Raw genomic sequence first — 14034 nt, 5'->3', positions numbered from 1 at the left:
GGCTGCAGCTGCCACTCCAAAGCCTTGTCGTGGACAGCAGATGCATCTGAGGTCCTATCATGGCATCTCCCATGGGGAGGTGCCCAGTGAGGACACGGTCAGAGGGTGATGATGCTCATCTCATTGTCAGGACTTGCCACACATTCTCCAGCCACCCATGGAGAGCACCCTCCCTCAGGGTCCTGTAGGGTTTGTTTTCATTTCCCATCATATAGCAGGTCCCAGCCCTGAAATGAGACCTCTTCCAGAAACGTCTGCACAGTACCCAGGCTCCATCTTCATGTCAGCGACCCTCCTCCTTCCTATCATCCATCCAACAAGCTGCAGCTGATTCCCTACTGATGTGCTGGAGAAGCTGGGAGAGCTTCCTTCACTCTCATTCCAGTTTCAAAACTAGAGGAAATAGGGATCCCATTGACATCCTCGAGGGTCTTGACAGCATTTCCCTTTGGAGAAACAGAGCGGTTGAAGCTTTCGGTGACATGGGAAAGGGCGCGGCTCACACCTGAGTGTGCAGAGTTGTGTAGTTTAGAAGTTTAGGCAACTTCAGTTGCCTCTTCTATGAATGGGAGGAGTGCCAGCACCTTTCTCAGGCAGCCATTTTGTGAGTTAAATCAGACTGTAGAACACCTGAGAATAAAATAGAGACTCCATAAATTTGATTGAACTTTTCTTTCTGAGATGAAAGTTCAGACCCCAAAATAATGGAAGTACTAACCTAACCCCTGGCCTTGAACCACTCAACAGTCATGCAGCCCAATTTTTCTTCAGGGTCTCCTTTTAAGGATGATGATATGAGAACAAGAAGGAAACTCATATTAGTGAAATACCTATTGTGTATCAGGCAGTGCACTCAGCATTTGGCATTCATGATCCTTACAACCCTGCTGAGTCTGTAGTGATCAGCATGATGAAGTGACGCCTAGTGTAATACACAGCTGAGTCAGACTTGAACTCAGGTCTTTTGGACTCTAAGCCCACGCTCTTCCTGTAGCCGGGCTGGCTTCTGGTGTGTAAGTGAAATGGTGTTTGAGAGGCACCAAGAACTCCCTGATAGACGTGTAATCAGGCTGGGAGCACTAACAACATGGGAGGAGGAGAAAGTGAGGAACAGAACTCCCCATTCCGACCCCCAGCCCTTCCCACAGGGCAGGATCCTGGTCATGCGTCCTAACCAGGCCCAGGCCCTGGAGCAAGGGCAGTGTGGGCTCAGAGGGCACTGGACTGGGATCCAGAGGACCTGGATTCTGCAAACTGCACACACCTAGGTTAGTGGGCAGGGGTGGGGTGGAGTGGGAGGGAGTGGTTCATGCAGCCTAGCCCTCACCCTGTGGCTTGGGTTTCCCCAGCTTGAATTCCCCTGGGCTGCTTCACCATTCCAGTCCCAGGAGCAGGGTGAAAAGTAGTAGTGACAATGAAGAATAAAAATTCCAGAAAAGAGGAGAAGGGACCAGGGCCTTGCCCCGGCCTTGCCACTTGCTGTGACCTGTGGGAAGCTGGGTTCCGCATCAGAGTCTCCTCCTCTATAGAACAGGCAGGTGTGTTTCAGGCTGACTCTGCAGCCTCCCTCCTCACCCCTTCTGCCTTCAACCAGTTGAAGGAAGGGCTCTTTGGAAGGAAGGGAGGAAACCCACAAAGCTTGAAAGAATCTTTACCAGCCGGTCTAAAATGTCTTTGAGCTCAAGTATTCAGAATTTGGCTTTCTATTTTTAAAATTTTTTTGAGAGGACCCGGAAGAATGGTAGGAAAAGTAGAAGTCTTTTTGATCAAAGCAGATTGGATGGAATGGAAACTTGCCCAATCTCTTGATCTTGCCTGGAAGCCTTTTCAGGTAGAGATGCCAGCAAGGCCAGCAGCAGGAAAGAGCTACAGAATTCCTCAGTCAGCCTGCAAGGCTCTGGGCTCTAGGCCCTGAGGTCTCAGCCTGTGTGGATGCCAACTTTTGCAGTTCCCCCACACCCTGGCATGCATAGGCCCCCAAAACCACCAAGCCTTCTGGCTGCTGTGGGCAGAGATGGGCCTCCACTGCCCCCTGGTGGCCACTGCCACCACAGTACCAGCCTCTGTAGACAGCTCAGCCTACCCTCCACTCCCCAGCACAGATGATGGGCACCACCAGGATGCTGAGTGCAACCATACCTCCCCCTGATCCAGAGTTTCGGCCATTCTATGGGCTCAGGGGATGGCTAGCCTGGGCAGGAGGTGCCCAGTCTTCATTGACTGGCTTCTCCCCAAGACGGCTCCTGTCTCCCTGGGGCACTGCATCTCCTGTTCCCCTGTAAGACCCCGGACAGGCCACCCCACCTCTCCGACCTTGGAAGCCTTCCCTGTCAGCATGTCCAAGCCACTCTGTTCACACACGGTTCAGCAGCAGCTTCTAAACATGCTCCTTCCTCCCGTGCCGCCGAGGGTCCAAGACTGAACAAACAGGGTGGCACGTCGACTGTGGGGAGGCGGGATCAGACCTCTCTGTGCAGCGAGGTCTCCACATCAGCATTTGGCTTGTCTTTGTGAGGCAGAGTCATGGATGGTTGAGAGCATGGACTTTGGAGCCATCTGGATTTGCTCTTGGCCAAGTCACTTCACCTCTCTGAGTCTCCATTTTCCTGTCTGTACAACAGTGACCCTCATAGTACCGACCTCATGGAGTTACATGGAGGATTAAATGAATTTATGTTTCTAGAGTGCTGGAGCCCTACATACGTGCTATAGTACTGTTAGCAGCTATTTGTTTTTGACGATGATGGTGGTAATGAGACCAGAGCAACAGTTTTATCAGGGTCCAAGACCTCTGCCTAGAGATTTTGCTCTGAGCCTCTGCCCTCTGCGGAAGTTAAGGCTCATTTGTAAAGTTCCCTGGGCTCTGCTCATCTCTATGCCACACTCCCACTCCGGGAACACTCCTCCTCAGTCCTGAGGTGCAGCTTGGCACACACATGTCATTTTCTGTAGCTGAGCTCTGGGGAGCCCTCCCAGTGAGAGCGCAAGGCCTTTACTTGGAGCAAACTCCGTGGCACTGCAACATGCACAGGTATCCGAAATTCCATCCAAACCTCCTACCCCTGGGCCTCACCTCCCACCTCACTCTCTCCCACACCAACTGCACTCCAGCCATGCTGCCGTTTCCTCACATACATGCAGCTCTTCCCCACCTCAGGATCCTTGAACGTGCTGTTCCCTCCACTTGGGATACACTGCCCCTGTTCCACCCACGGCCAGCTCCTTCCCCACGTGCCAGTCTCAGCTATAAGGTCACTGCTCAGGGAAGCTTTTCACGATGGAACCCCTCCCGCAGCTCCCTGGGCTGTCTCCCTCACTTCCCCGTGTTTCCTTTTCTCTGAACAGTTATCTTCCTATACTGTGTAACCCTCGTGCACCCTCCATACACAAGCTAGGAGGAAAGCTTATGAGAGCAGGGCGGTCCTGTCTTTTTCTTCTCTCCCCCGTCCCCAGCACCTGGCACAAAGCAGGCGCTCCACGTTTATAGATATTTGTTGAGCTAATGAACAAGCGAATCAATGAGCGGGGCAAGTGGCTGGAAGTATGACTGTCATGGCCCCACCTGGAGGCTGGCCTCCCTCCCTGCGCGATGCTGGCCCCGCTTCCTGACCCTCCCTCTCTAACCGGGACTCTCTCTGCAGCGGTCCTGCTGACCGTGTGCTGCCTGCGGAGGAAGAAGAAGCCGGCCAACCCCGAGAACAGTCTGAGCTACTGGAACAACGCCATCACCATGGACTACTTCAGCAAGCATGCCGTGGAGCTTCCCAGGGAGATCCAGTCCCTGGAAACCTCTGAGGTAACGAGCCCCAAACCAAGGGCTGCCCCCGGGAGGACTGCCACTGGGGGAGGAGCACCCCCTCGCCTCTCCAGCCTCCTCCTGGAGGCAGGAGCCTGCAAGGTCCTGAGCCGCGGGGCCCCGCCCCAGCCCTGCCAAATGGGCATCTGCTTGGCGAGGCACGTTTCTTGGGACTTTGGGTTTCTGGGAACAGGCCAACAACTGTTCATTGAGGACAGTTTGGTGGCAGGCATTCAGGGGACTGTGAAGGTAGGAGCTTGCTCCCAAGGGGTCCAGGCTCCGAGATGTGGTTAAGGTGCTGGACCTTGACATCATTCAGATAATACGGGGAGAGTAGGATAGGAGAGGGATATGGGGAGAGTTAGAGGGCTGTGAAAGCGGGGAGGAGAGCCTCACAGATCAAGTGCTGGCAGGGTGAGTGAGTGCAGGAAACCCCAGCCCGGCCAGTGAGGGAGCTGGGCTTTGAACCCGGTGTTCTGACTACAGAGACCACGGCTCTTTCCACTCTCACAGAAGGGTGGGGCGGGGGCCAGGGTGCCCCAGGAGAGGTAGATGGATTAGGCACAGCCTTGGATGAAGTTGAATGGAGTTTGTGCATTAGTCTTGGACAGCGGAGAGTCATTGAAAGTTAAGCTTTTTGTGACCTAGTTGTAGAAAGGTTGTGCTGATGGTCGTCATCAGTGAATGGATAAGAAGGAAAGGAAGGATGGTTTAGTGGATGCCTGAATGGATGAAAGGACAGAAAGACAGATGAGAAATAAGTAAGGGATGCGATTGAGATGGCCTGGGAGAAGGGTGGTAGACCGCTAAGTTAAGGTAGGGGTGGGGCTGAGTGTGCTTCTGGAGGAACAGTCCTCTCCCCTCCTGCAGACCCATCGCCCCAGAATCCAGATGAGCTTTTATAGACATGCCTGTGATCACATCACACCTGTGCTCCAAACTCTTACGTAGCCTCCCATTACTGGTAAGTTGAAGTTCAAAGTCTTTTCAGGGCCTGTGAGGTGAACCGGTCCCCACCCAACCCTCCAGCCTCATGTCATGCCCTCTCCCTCATCTGCGAAGCTCAGATGACATTGGATTTCTTTTCACTTCATTATGGCACCAAGTTATATCCCACTCCAGGGCTGTGCATAAGCTCTTCCCTCTCCTGGTGTGTCTCCTAGCGTGTCTCCTGTCCCTCCTGGGCATCCCCCTCCCTGTCTACTCAGTGACTCCTACCCACCACTCAGGGTACAGTCCAACCGTCACTTCCTCAGAGAAGCCTCCCCTGACTGCCGAGCTGGGTGCTCTCTCCTATCATCAGTTCTCAGCTCCTGTGCTTTTCCACTGTGGCATGTACCAGGGTTGTAATTACACAGCCACTGGTCTGACACGACAATTTTGAACCTGTCTCCCCCACTAGAATAGCCAGTTGCCCCCCATACTGCTAACCCCGAGGGGCAGTTCTAAGGCACTGATTTCACTCCGCCTGCCAGCAGTATTGGCACGTTCAGTCATCTCCTCCTTCAAACATGTCTTCACTGGCATCCCAGCCCCATCCTGTCCTGTTCCCTCCCACCCCCAGCAGCTCCTCCTTAGTCTCCGTCATGGTCCCCTGTCCTTTCCCCAAGCTCCCATCACAGGAGCGCCCAGGCTCTGTGCTCCCACTGCTTCTCTTCTCTATGAGAAAGCTCCAAGACTTTCAGTCCCATTTCTCACCATGACTACCAATTTCTGCTCTCGCCTGGCCATCTCCCCTGAGCTCCAGACCCATGTGCCTAGCTACCGATGCACACATTTAACGGGCGTCTCAGAGTGAACAGCCCGAGACTGAACTCTCAGTGTTCCCCCACCACCTCAACACCCAGAAGCCCCCTGGTGTTTCTCATGATTAGATGGCACTGCTGGCCACCTTCTCCTCTGACACACCCCACATCCCATCCATCAACAGCCCCGCTAGTCCGTTGGCTTTTCCTCCACATGAGCAGGTCTCACTACCAGCACTGTGGCCACCCCCCATAGCCACACCCGCCCAGGCTGCCATCATCCTTCGAACCATGGATTGTTGCCACCGCTCTGCAAACAGCTCTCCCAGCCGCTGTCTGCCCCCAGTCCCCGCTTGCAGTCTGTACTCCACACAGCAGCCAGACCAGCTTTTCAAGGGAGGACCTCATGTCAGTCACACCTTCCAAGCCTCATAGGGCTCCTCCTCACACTCTGGACAAAGTCCAGATTCCTCCTAGCGGGTTTTTTCTCAGGCTGGCCCCATCTACCTCCTCCCCCCTCTGCCAGGCCCCCCAGGAGTACAGGTCTCAGTCCCTAGGGTAAGCTCATCCTGGCACCTGTCTGAAATGCTCTTCTCCCAGCTGCCTCCATCTCTCACTTCCTCCAAGCCTCTGCTGCAGTGCCACCTCCTCCTAGAGGCCTTCCCTGACTGCTCGACACAGGTTGGAACCCCACCTTCCCCCCACCCAAGGTGCTCTGTCCCCATCATGCTTGGTTTTTCTTCAGAACTTCTCCCCACCTGGCATTGTACCCTTCTCTCTCTGTTGACTGCCGATTATACATCTCACCTGCTAGAACACATGCTGCTCCAGGGCAGGAGGCTTCCTCATGCCCTATGCCCAGCTCCTAGAACGGTGCTGAGCACATGATAGGTCCTCAGTAAATGGTCATCACATGAGTGAACTTTGCTCACAGTCTACCCATCATCCACCCCAAAGCCTGACACACAGTGGACACTCAGTAAAAATAAATTTAGCTGAAGGACAGAGGAACAGGCCTTACAATGGCATTGATCTTTAGTGTGGCCAGGGTACAATTTGGTGGCAGGAGTGTTCCTGAAAACTGTCACAGTGAGTGAGAAAACAGGTAAGTTGGCCCGAGGGCTGGCCCACTTTGAGTGTGGGCTGTGTACCCCTAGACCCTAAACTGCTTACAGATTGGTAAATGAAAACCAAAGCCAGAGGACAGTGCTGGTGAGCACAGTACCCACAGCCCCACAGCCCCAGGCCACCATGGGACATAGGCCAGGGGCCCTGCTAGGACCCAGGGTCAGGGGGCTGCCGCAGCGCCAAGCTTGGCTGGCTTCAGAGTGGGTTTCTCACCCTCTCCCAGTCGGCCTGCTCCCCTCATCCTGCTGTATTCCCAGTAACAGCAGTTGTCCCCTGTCCCCTGTCCCCTGAGCACAGAGGCCCTGCCCACCCACACAGCCACCGCAGTCATAGGGCCATGAGCTCACCGCCAGGCTGCCAGCTTTGGAGGCTGCCAAGTGCTTCGCCTAAGCAATTTCCCTGGCACCCTGCTCCCCTGCTGGTCTGATGAAAACAGCAAAACAGAATTGTGTGGGCAGAATTGTGGTGCCCAGAAGCGTTTGGAAACTTTTTCATGCTTTCTCCTCTTTTTCCCTCCCCTCCTTCCCTTTTTTTTTCCTTCCTGCCTTAGTTATTTTCTACATAACTTTCTCTCTTTTTTTTTTAACACAGAATAACTTCCCCCACGTGATTTGCCCTTAAACTCTTGTGAGAATTGTAAAACCACAGCACATCTCAGGCTCCAAACTCCCCATCAGCTTAACCCCAAAACCCAGCGGAGAAAGAGGATTTCTGTCCCCTCACTGACAGGCTGCCCTGGTCTCCTCTCTTAGACAGCTGGCCCCACGTCCACCCCTAAGATGAGTGAAGGAAATTCTTGTCTTCTGAAGACATTTTACAACAAATAGCCTTTCTTCCTTTCTCTCCTTATTACCCATAAATAATATATACTTGTCAAAAATTGCATGCTTTTTATTCATTTTGGGGGGAGTATAGTGCAGTGAAAACAAAAACAAAAAAGTCTGCATATTTTGTTTAAAAATAAATTTCAGAGTATTAATCATGACATCTTAAATTGAAGCCATTTCTAAGCTGGTCTGGCCTAAATCAGTTACACCCAGGTCTGCCACTGAGTCTTTGCCCTACAATAGCCTGCAGGCTCTGAGGCTTCCGTCATGTAAAACTGGACCAAACTGTGGCTTTTTTTCCCTTTGTCAACACCTGGGCTGGAGTCTGAGAACTGCTATTGCATAGCACCCCCCTGCGCCTCTGTGGCTGAGGCCAGAGTCATTCAGATGACCTGAGCCGGTTGTCTGTTTCTAGGCTTTCCCACTCCTGGGGCTATGTAGATGGACTGAATTTTTCACTCACCTATTGTGCAGTCACACAGAAATTCAGATCCATTCAGCTCAGCACATCCAGGGCTATAAGAAACAGGCTTAGAATTCCGACCAGGCTCTGGGAGGACTCAAGAGGGTGGAACGAGCTCTGTAGGTTCTGGCAGGTGGGTCTCAGGAGAAGAAAGAGGAGAGCTGGGTGTGTTCAGGAGAGAAAAGCGGTGAGGCCTCCTGGAAGTCTGTGGGAAAGAGGTGGAAGGAGCATCTGGGACCCAAGTGGACCAGGTTTTGCCCACTAGGGCAGCGAGCTGTACACCATGTGTGTCGCACGTGGAGCAACGCCACCTCTTGCAGCCTAAAGTGGAGATGATTCAGGAAGCAGGAACTCTTCTTTGGAAGCTGCTATAAAGATCTGAAAAAAGAGCAGCCAGATCTCTGAACCCCAGCATCAGCAGTGAGGATGATGACAAGTGGTTGAGATGAAGGGTAAGATAGGTAAAGGGGATTAAGAGGTACATACCTCCAGTTATATAATAAATCAGCCTCACGGATATAACGGTACAGCATAAGGGATATGGTTGATAATATTGTAATAACTTTGTTTGCGGGCACATGGTTATTAGGCTTATCATGGTGACCATTTCATAATGTGTGTAAATGTCAAATCACTATGTAGTACACTGGAAACTAGTGTAACTTTGTATGTCAACTTTATTTCAATAACTTTGTTCATGTTTACCAAGCACTCCCAAGTGGAAGTAAATGTTCTGGTGGGTATGTAAGAACAGCCACCTGATGACCCCTCCCCAGCTCACCCTGTCTCCTCCCTCTGTCCTCCAGGACCAGCTGTCAGAGCCCCGCTCCCCGGCCAATGGCGACTACAGAGACACCGGGATGGTCCTCGTTAACCCCTTCTGCCAAGAAACGCTGTTTGTGGGAAATGATCAAGTGTCAGAGATCTAACGGCAGCAACCCTTGCTTTGCCGGTTCCTACCTTTCATCTCTAACTTATCAATATACAAATATATATTATAAATATAATCTTTGTGTAACCCTGACTTGATGAGAAACATTTTCAGCAGCTTTTTTTTTTCCTAAGAATTGTCAACATCTTTTTTATAAGTGTGGTTTAAAAAAAAAAATCTTGGCAGAACAATCCATGGCCTTTATAAAATAAAGGTATTTCTAAGCAAAGCAGTTGCATTGATTGCTTCTCTTAATAACTGTCCTTGTCCGTGGGGGTCCCAGCAGCCCCAGGCAGGTGAGAGAAGAGACTGACCTGTACAAGTGGATATTAAAATGGCCAAATGCACGGCCTCTGAGGCTTCTTACAGCTCTAGTTCCTCTTGATTCAATGTGAAGGACCCCATTTCTGTCCCCTCATCCGCACCTCAGTGACGGGAACTGGGCACCTAGAAGGACGCTGGCGGACAAGGAAGAGGGAGCCCTGAGCCCTGTGGCGGCACCGCTGTCTGTCGAGGGTAATTCCATCCGAGGTGTGGACAAAGGCTGGAGTGTGGAGGCGGATGAGGACCGCAGTGTCCTCAGGCCACGCCCCCTGACATCCCCTGCAGGGAGTCCCCACTGTGCTAACAACAGGACTACTTTCCCCTTGGGCAACAGGAGGCTCCCCTCCAAGTGTATCCCCACATTCTCCCACCACCCGCAAATGCATTAGACACGGTGCCTTTCTCTGGAGACGGTTTGGATGTGGATCCCAGCCCCGGAGCTTTGAAATGCTTGCCCTTCCTCAAGGATCCAATGTTTGGGGGTTCACCTTTGTTTTCTCAAAAGACCATCACATCACACCGCTGAGGAACGTGTTTGTGGAAGAAGCCTTGGAGTGTGGACATGTAGTTTTCTGAACCTTCCTCCCAGGATCTTAAAATAACAAGATTGCCAAAGCAGATCTCTCAGAAGACATCACTGTATCTGTGCTGGGCACTGCAGACCTGCCTGGGAGTCAGCAGGGGTCTTCACCTCTCACTGGTCTCTCCATCGGTGGTCTCCCGCTGCCCCACCCCCACCCCGGGGTCCACAAACCAACAAAGCTCAGACCCCCAGAGACAGGAGAAGGGCTTCCAGAGATGGCTGCTTATCCATTTTTCCCCCTAATATATAGTGGCTGATAGAGAAGATAACTGCTTTGACACTTCTTTTCTCTAAATGAAAGATAGTTTGATAGTATATTTTGATTATAGATGTTCTTATAGTCAGATTGGGACCTGAACTTGAATGTTGAGTCATATGTTTGTGTTATTGCTGTGGTCTTTTTATCATAACTTTTTCCTTTCCTACATTTTCCTTTTTAAAAAATGGCCTTTAAACTTGTGTGTTCTCAATGTTGTATGAATGTACTTAACATGAGTTTGGTGATTGTCTCTCTTCAAAGACTCTTCAACCTACAAGGAAGCAGGTTACATGTTGCTCTGAGACTCATTTCCCAGCACATTGCTGTCTGATCTTTCAACCTTATCATGATATTTCTGTCAGTGATTGCATTTAAAATATCAGTGTGTGTGTATATAGAGAAAGAAATCTGTTTGTAAAGTAGAATTTATATATAACATATGTAATCAGAGATACATATGTTATATATACATATGTGGGATGTATGACTTATTTTTCCTTATACACAGAATTCAGCTATCATGTATATATAAATAAACTTATTTTATTAGCCAGAGGATTAAGTTGCTAATTAATCCTTTTCATTTTGCATTCTTTTCATTTTTAGATAACTTTTAAGTCTTCCTTAAGTACCAACACCATGTATCCATCTGTATTTTTTAATCTATTTTAACAGTAAGTTGGATTTTTATCAGTGTGATGAGCTGATAGCCATTTATCATTTGATAAAACAAATTCTTTAGGACATGCTTGGGATTTCTCCCCTAAAAGTCATTTGTCTATGGGTCTTTGGAGATATTGGTGTCAAGATATATCCTCCTCATCCGCCCCTCCCTGGACTTCACACCGTATTGTAAATATCTTCAGTCAGAGAAATCTGAAGTTACCCTGACCACAGAGTGTCACCATTTCATAGAGTAACAGTGCCTAAACGTGGCACCCTTGCAAACAATTTTTGTGGCTTGAGCCCTCTGTTCATTCTTGAATGATCCATCCTGGAATTCCTGCAGCTCCTGACGCCCATTAGCATCACCTATTTTGGGAGGATGTCATTATAATGCAGACTAGTGGAAACCATGGGCCTTCAGGGTACACCAAGAAAGGGTGCTTTCTGTTCACAGCAAGAAAGCCTCGTCTAAATAAACAAGGGGCACTGCCAGCCTTTACTTGATCTGATTGGTTACTTAACCTGATAATCATATACTCAACATTGATATTCATAAAGTACTTTCCATGTCATTTCAAATAGAAAAAGTAGAAGGGGGGAAAAAAGGAAAGAGTACATAGGATGTTCCAATAAGTGACCAGGTTTTTTAACTCTGCGTGTGTGACCTTGGGCAGGTACCCTGTTTTCTGGGTGTTAGGAAACACAGGGGTCCTAGATAAGTCACTGGACTTGGAGTCAGAAGAAGACTTCTAATCCCAGCTCTGCCATTTCCTGGACAGGAGACTTCAGGTAAGTCACACAGCTTTCAGGACTCTCATCACACAAGGGAGAACAGGTGGTCATAGGCTGTGTGATGATACTCCTGGAGTTGTGCAGTGCAAAGCCCAAATGGCAGTGCATGTCAACCTTGATCCTACTTCCTGAGGTCAAACTGAGAACTCAGTGTAGTAAGCATGGGAATGTGCACAGTACTGGCTGCCTTCAGCTCACCACTTCCCCTTCTCTCCTCGAGGTGCAACCCCACATTGCAGGATCTGGGTTTTGATTACTTCATTTCTCTAGGGTTAAACTTAAATGCAGTGGATTTTAGGTCCATTTTGTTACACTGGGGACTGCAAGAGCCTTTCTGGATACTGAAGGCATAAATTAAAGCCCAGAGGGTGTCATCCAATACTAACTTGGAGCACCCTTTAAGCTTTTTAACCAGAAAAACCTCTTTTTTTTTATTTACTAGCTTTCTGGTAGATGGGGAAATCAAGGCGTAGGGAACATCCAGAGAAGGTGTGGCCAACATGTGTGAGAACTAAAGTTGCCCACATTCCCTTTCTAGTGCATCAGTGAGTTAGAGCCGAAGCCAGTGCATGGAAAATAAGGTACAGAGAAGGGAAGCAATGTGGTCAAGGTCAAGCAACTGATGAACACCATGCTCGGGGGCAGAAAGGTGCCAGGCAAGGACCTGAATTTGCTGCTGGGTCTGAGGGAGCCTGAAAGAAGCAACAGGCTCAGTTTGTTGCTTTCGAGTCCCTGGGGCTGCCTCCCACCAAGGCTGGTTCACAGTCATCTCCGAGCACATGTCCACAGTCACACACGCAGCACAGATAAGGCTGGAGAGCCCTGACGTTGGCCCTGAAGCACCTGGAGTCAGTCCTGGCTCAGCCATTCTCTCTACTTCTGATCTAATGGCCCTAAGCTTCAGTTTTCTCATCTGTGAAATGGGACTGCTGGGTGCCGGCCTTGCCCTCTTAGGTAGTAAAATGCACAGGCCCAGATGAGCCACCCCCACAGCCTACATGGATCCAGCCTCCCCACCACCCACAGAAAAATCTAGGAGGTCAGGCACATGATCCTGCTGAGAATGCCTGAGCGCCTCTCTGCACACAGCCCTGGGTGGGCTGTTTCCCTTTCTGCTTGGTGAATGGTGGAAGCTCACGGAAAACAGCCGACAAAGCAGCCCTGGCACAGGGAAGCTTCCAGAGAGGCCCAGTCACGGGGATGCTGGGGCTGGAAACCAAAAACCACTGGGCTCTGTAAGTCCACTAGGCACAGCAGAGGCAGAAGGGGAGATGAGCACAAGGCGAGTGGTGGTGGAGGCGCCCGCGGGGGCCAGCTCCAGCATGCCTCTGCAGAGGCACAAGGCGTCCTTCAGGGCAGCTCAGTCACCGTCCTCCCTGGACGGCCTCCCAGCTTCCAGGACCATTGTCGTGGGTGGTCTTGTCCGAACACCCAGGGTCTATGTAGGGGTGACACCCAGTGGGCCCACAGGTGGCCTTGGTGCCCGTGTGACCCGCAGGGCCCTAGGCATCAGCAGCGTCTTCCTGCAGGGCCTGCGGAGCTCAGGCCTGGCCACGGCACCCACTCCCAGCCTGGAGAGGGACCTCGGTGCCGTCGAGGACCTGGGGGGTTGCCTGGTGGAATACATGGCCAAGGTACACGCCCTGGAGAAAGTCAGCCAGGAGCTGGAGGCACAGCTGCGCATGCACCTGGACAGCAAAGCCACGCGCTCAGAGAACTGGGGCGCCCTCCGGGCCTCGTGGGCCAGCAGCTGCCAGCAGGTGAGTGCCTGAGAGAGCATGCTGACTGGCTGCCTGCTGCACCATCTCTGGGGGTCATTAAAGAGAGCAAGGGTGCTGAGGCGGGGTGGAGGGGGCAGGGAAGTGAGTGGCCTGAGGCCAGAGAGACTGACCATAGCCCCTTACACTTCCGTGCTAAAAACATTAGTGACAGTGATCAAAAGAATAAAAGGGGGCACCATTTATTAAGGTGCTCTCGGGGCCGGGCCCCTGCCAGGCCCTCTGAAGACACTGTCTCCTCTAGGGTTCAAAGCAGTACTGTTCAGAGGATCGTCCACTGGTTGCATTTTTAGATGAGAAAACTGAGGCACAAAGAAGTTATGTGCCCCAAATCACACAGCCGACCGGGAAACAGAGCTGAGATTTGAACCTAAATTGTTTCAGCTCCAAAGTTTTCATTTCTCCCCTCAGCCTAGGCTGACTCTAACTCTGTGTTAAGAAAGGGTTTTTACAGCCATCATCAAGCCATCATCACCACCAAATGGCTGTGGCATTAAAAACGATGGCTAAATGGAGGCGTGTTCCTACTTGCATCAATTCAGGGCTGTCCCGTAGAAATCTGAGCCATGCAGGTAATTGACAAATTTACCACCCACAGTAATAAAAGTAAAAAGAAACATGTGAGATTCATATTAGTGTGTTTTATTTAACTCATTATATTTTAAATGTTATTTCAACATATAATCAATACTAAATTATTACTGAGATAATTTACATTTGGATAGAAGTTCTGCAATGATGG

At 50.7% G+C, this 14034-nt stretch overlaps 2 protein-coding genes across 9 annotated transcripts in view; both read left to right on the top strand.

The window, feature by feature from the left end:
- The window catches only part of TMEM108 (transmembrane protein 108), a 417720-nt gene extending 408601 nt beyond the window's left edge, over window positions 1-9119 (top strand). For 5 of the 8 annotated variants that reach the window (XM_081569819.1, XM_081569820.1, XM_081569821.1 and 2 more), the window contains 2 exons: window positions 3642-3796; window positions 8766-9119. In XM_081569819.1, the coding sequence (XP_081425945.1) occupies window positions 3642-3796; window positions 8766-8888 (278 nt within the window). In that variant the 3' untranslated portion in view covers window positions 8889-9119. Of the gene's footprint in view, window positions 1-3641; window positions 3797-4666; window positions 4761-8765 lie in introns of all 8 variants that reach the window. The other 3 variants (XM_081569824.1, XM_081569825.1, XM_081569826.1) reach the window with 1 other exon arrangement.
- A 3666-nt stretch (window positions 9120-12785) lies between these two features.
- The window catches only part of BFSP2 (beaded filament structural protein 2), a 74184-nt gene continuing 72935 nt past the window's right edge, over window positions 12786-14034 (top strand). Inside the window, exon 1 of the mRNA XM_081569818.1 lies at window positions 12786-13274. Within this exon, the coding sequence (XP_081425944.1) occupies window positions 12786-13274 (489 nt within the window). The remainder of the gene's footprint in view (window positions 13275-14034) is intronic.

Source organism: Giraffa tippelskirchi, chromosome 2 (assembly GCF_054371585.1).
Source record: "Giraffa tippelskirchi isolate mGirTip1 chromosome 2, T2T-mGirTip1v1.2.pri, whole genome shotgun sequence".
In the NCBI taxonomy this organism is placed as follows: domain Eukaryota; kingdom Metazoa; phylum Chordata; class Mammalia; order Artiodactyla; family Giraffidae; genus Giraffa; species Giraffa tippelskirchi.
The sequence above is the reverse complement of the archived record's forward strand: the minus strand, read 5'-3'. Positions and strand labels throughout refer to the sequence as shown.